A 1,265-nucleotide genomic window follows, 5' to 3' on the forward strand; every position below is an offset into this window, starting at 1 on the left:
CCTACGGAGCCTCGCTGCAAGCTACAGCTCTCCCACTTACAGGCAGCCCTGGAAGCCCTCGAGGACCCGGGTCTCCCGCTCTGCCCTGAAACAAGAAGGATGCTCAGCAGCGTGGTCATGGCAAGAACGCACAGGGGACCCAGAGCAGGGAGGGGCTTCGCTCGGACAATCCCCATGTGCCCAGGCCACTTCAACGGTGTCTGTGCAACATCAGGACAAAACCCAGCCAGCAACAAGCGCAAAGGGGTCCGGGATCCATGCTGCTAATGCTATAGGTAGCACACGGTATATATTGCAGAGTATTGCCCATCCGCAGAGGACCGCAGCAGAGGGAGCGGAGCGAGCCAGGCACGCGGGGAGCACGGCGAGCCCTACCTGGGAGCCGGGAGCGCCGCGTGGACCGGGGGGACCTGGCACGGCCTGGGGGAGGAGAGAGCCATCAGAGCCCCGTGCCGCAGCCCTGACTGCTCCCCTCTCCCTAGTTTAGCCCCTTGATGCCGGTGACAAAGATTTCCCATTTTCCCATACCCAGCCCAGCAAAGGTGACTTGCTCAGTGCTTCGCCGATGGGGGCTGGAGCTGCCCAGGGCAGCAGCGAACAGCACTCACCTTGGGGCCAGCTTTTCCTGGAAATCCCAGTGGGCCTCGGGCTCCCATTTCTCCCTGTTAGGAGGCAAGAAAGATTTCCTTTCCTCCGTATGTTTTAATGCAGTAACCTCTTAAGGGAAAAACAAAACAAAACAAAAAAACCCAAATATGTATCAATGGATACCTCTGTTCAATGTGCATGAGCGTTTAAGAAAGCAAGGCTAAGGGATGGTAGGGATATGATTACTAAAACCCCCGCAAATTGCATCAGTTACCATTAACTTTTACACCGTCCGCGGATCCCACCCAAACCTATCCATTGGGTTCAACAGCCCAACCCAAAAATGTTTCCAAAGCCTGGACTCCCACGCCAGCGCATCCTCTCACTGCTGTGCTGGATTTCCCAGCCCTACCTTGTCTCCCCTGCGCCCTGGCCTCCCGCGGTCGCCGGCAGGTCCGGGGTAGCCCTGGGGAGAGCATGGTGTTAGGAGGCAGCCGGGGCCGCCCAGCACGTCCGGGGTTTTGGGAAAAGGCAACTGCTGAGGCTGAGCTCTTGCCCGGGGAAAGGCAGGACCTCGGGCACCGCAGGAGCCCTGGCAGGAGGGCGAGTGCCTGGCTGGAGGCTCCAGCGAGCCTCCCCCACAAACCCGGCCGCTGTCTGCAGGCAGACAGCACCGT

General features: G+C 59.5%; 1 protein-coding gene across 1 annotated transcript in view; it reads right to left on the bottom strand.

Annotated features, from left to right (window-relative positions):
- Nucleotides 1–1,265, bottom strand: part of LOC104076488 (collagen alpha-1(I) chain-like) — a 14,193-nt gene that overhangs the window by 1,483 nt on the left and 11,445 nt on the right. Inside the window, exons 13-15 of the mRNA XM_009577374.1 lie at nt 1,001–1,054; nt 609–662; nt 376–478 (exon numbers count right to left, since the gene is read on the bottom strand). Of these exons, the coding sequence (XP_009575669.1) occupies nt 376–478; nt 609–662; nt 1,001–1,054 (211 nt within the window). The remainder of the gene's footprint in view (nt 1–375; nt 479–608; nt 663–1,000; nt 1,055–1,265) is intronic.

Source organism: Fulmarus glacialis, unplaced genomic scaffold (genome assembly GCF_000690835.1).
Source record: "Fulmarus glacialis isolate BGI_N327 unplaced genomic scaffold, ASM69083v1 scaffold6585, whole genome shotgun sequence".
Taxonomy (NCBI): Eukaryota; Metazoa; Chordata; class Aves; order Procellariiformes; family Procellariidae; genus Fulmarus; species Fulmarus glacialis.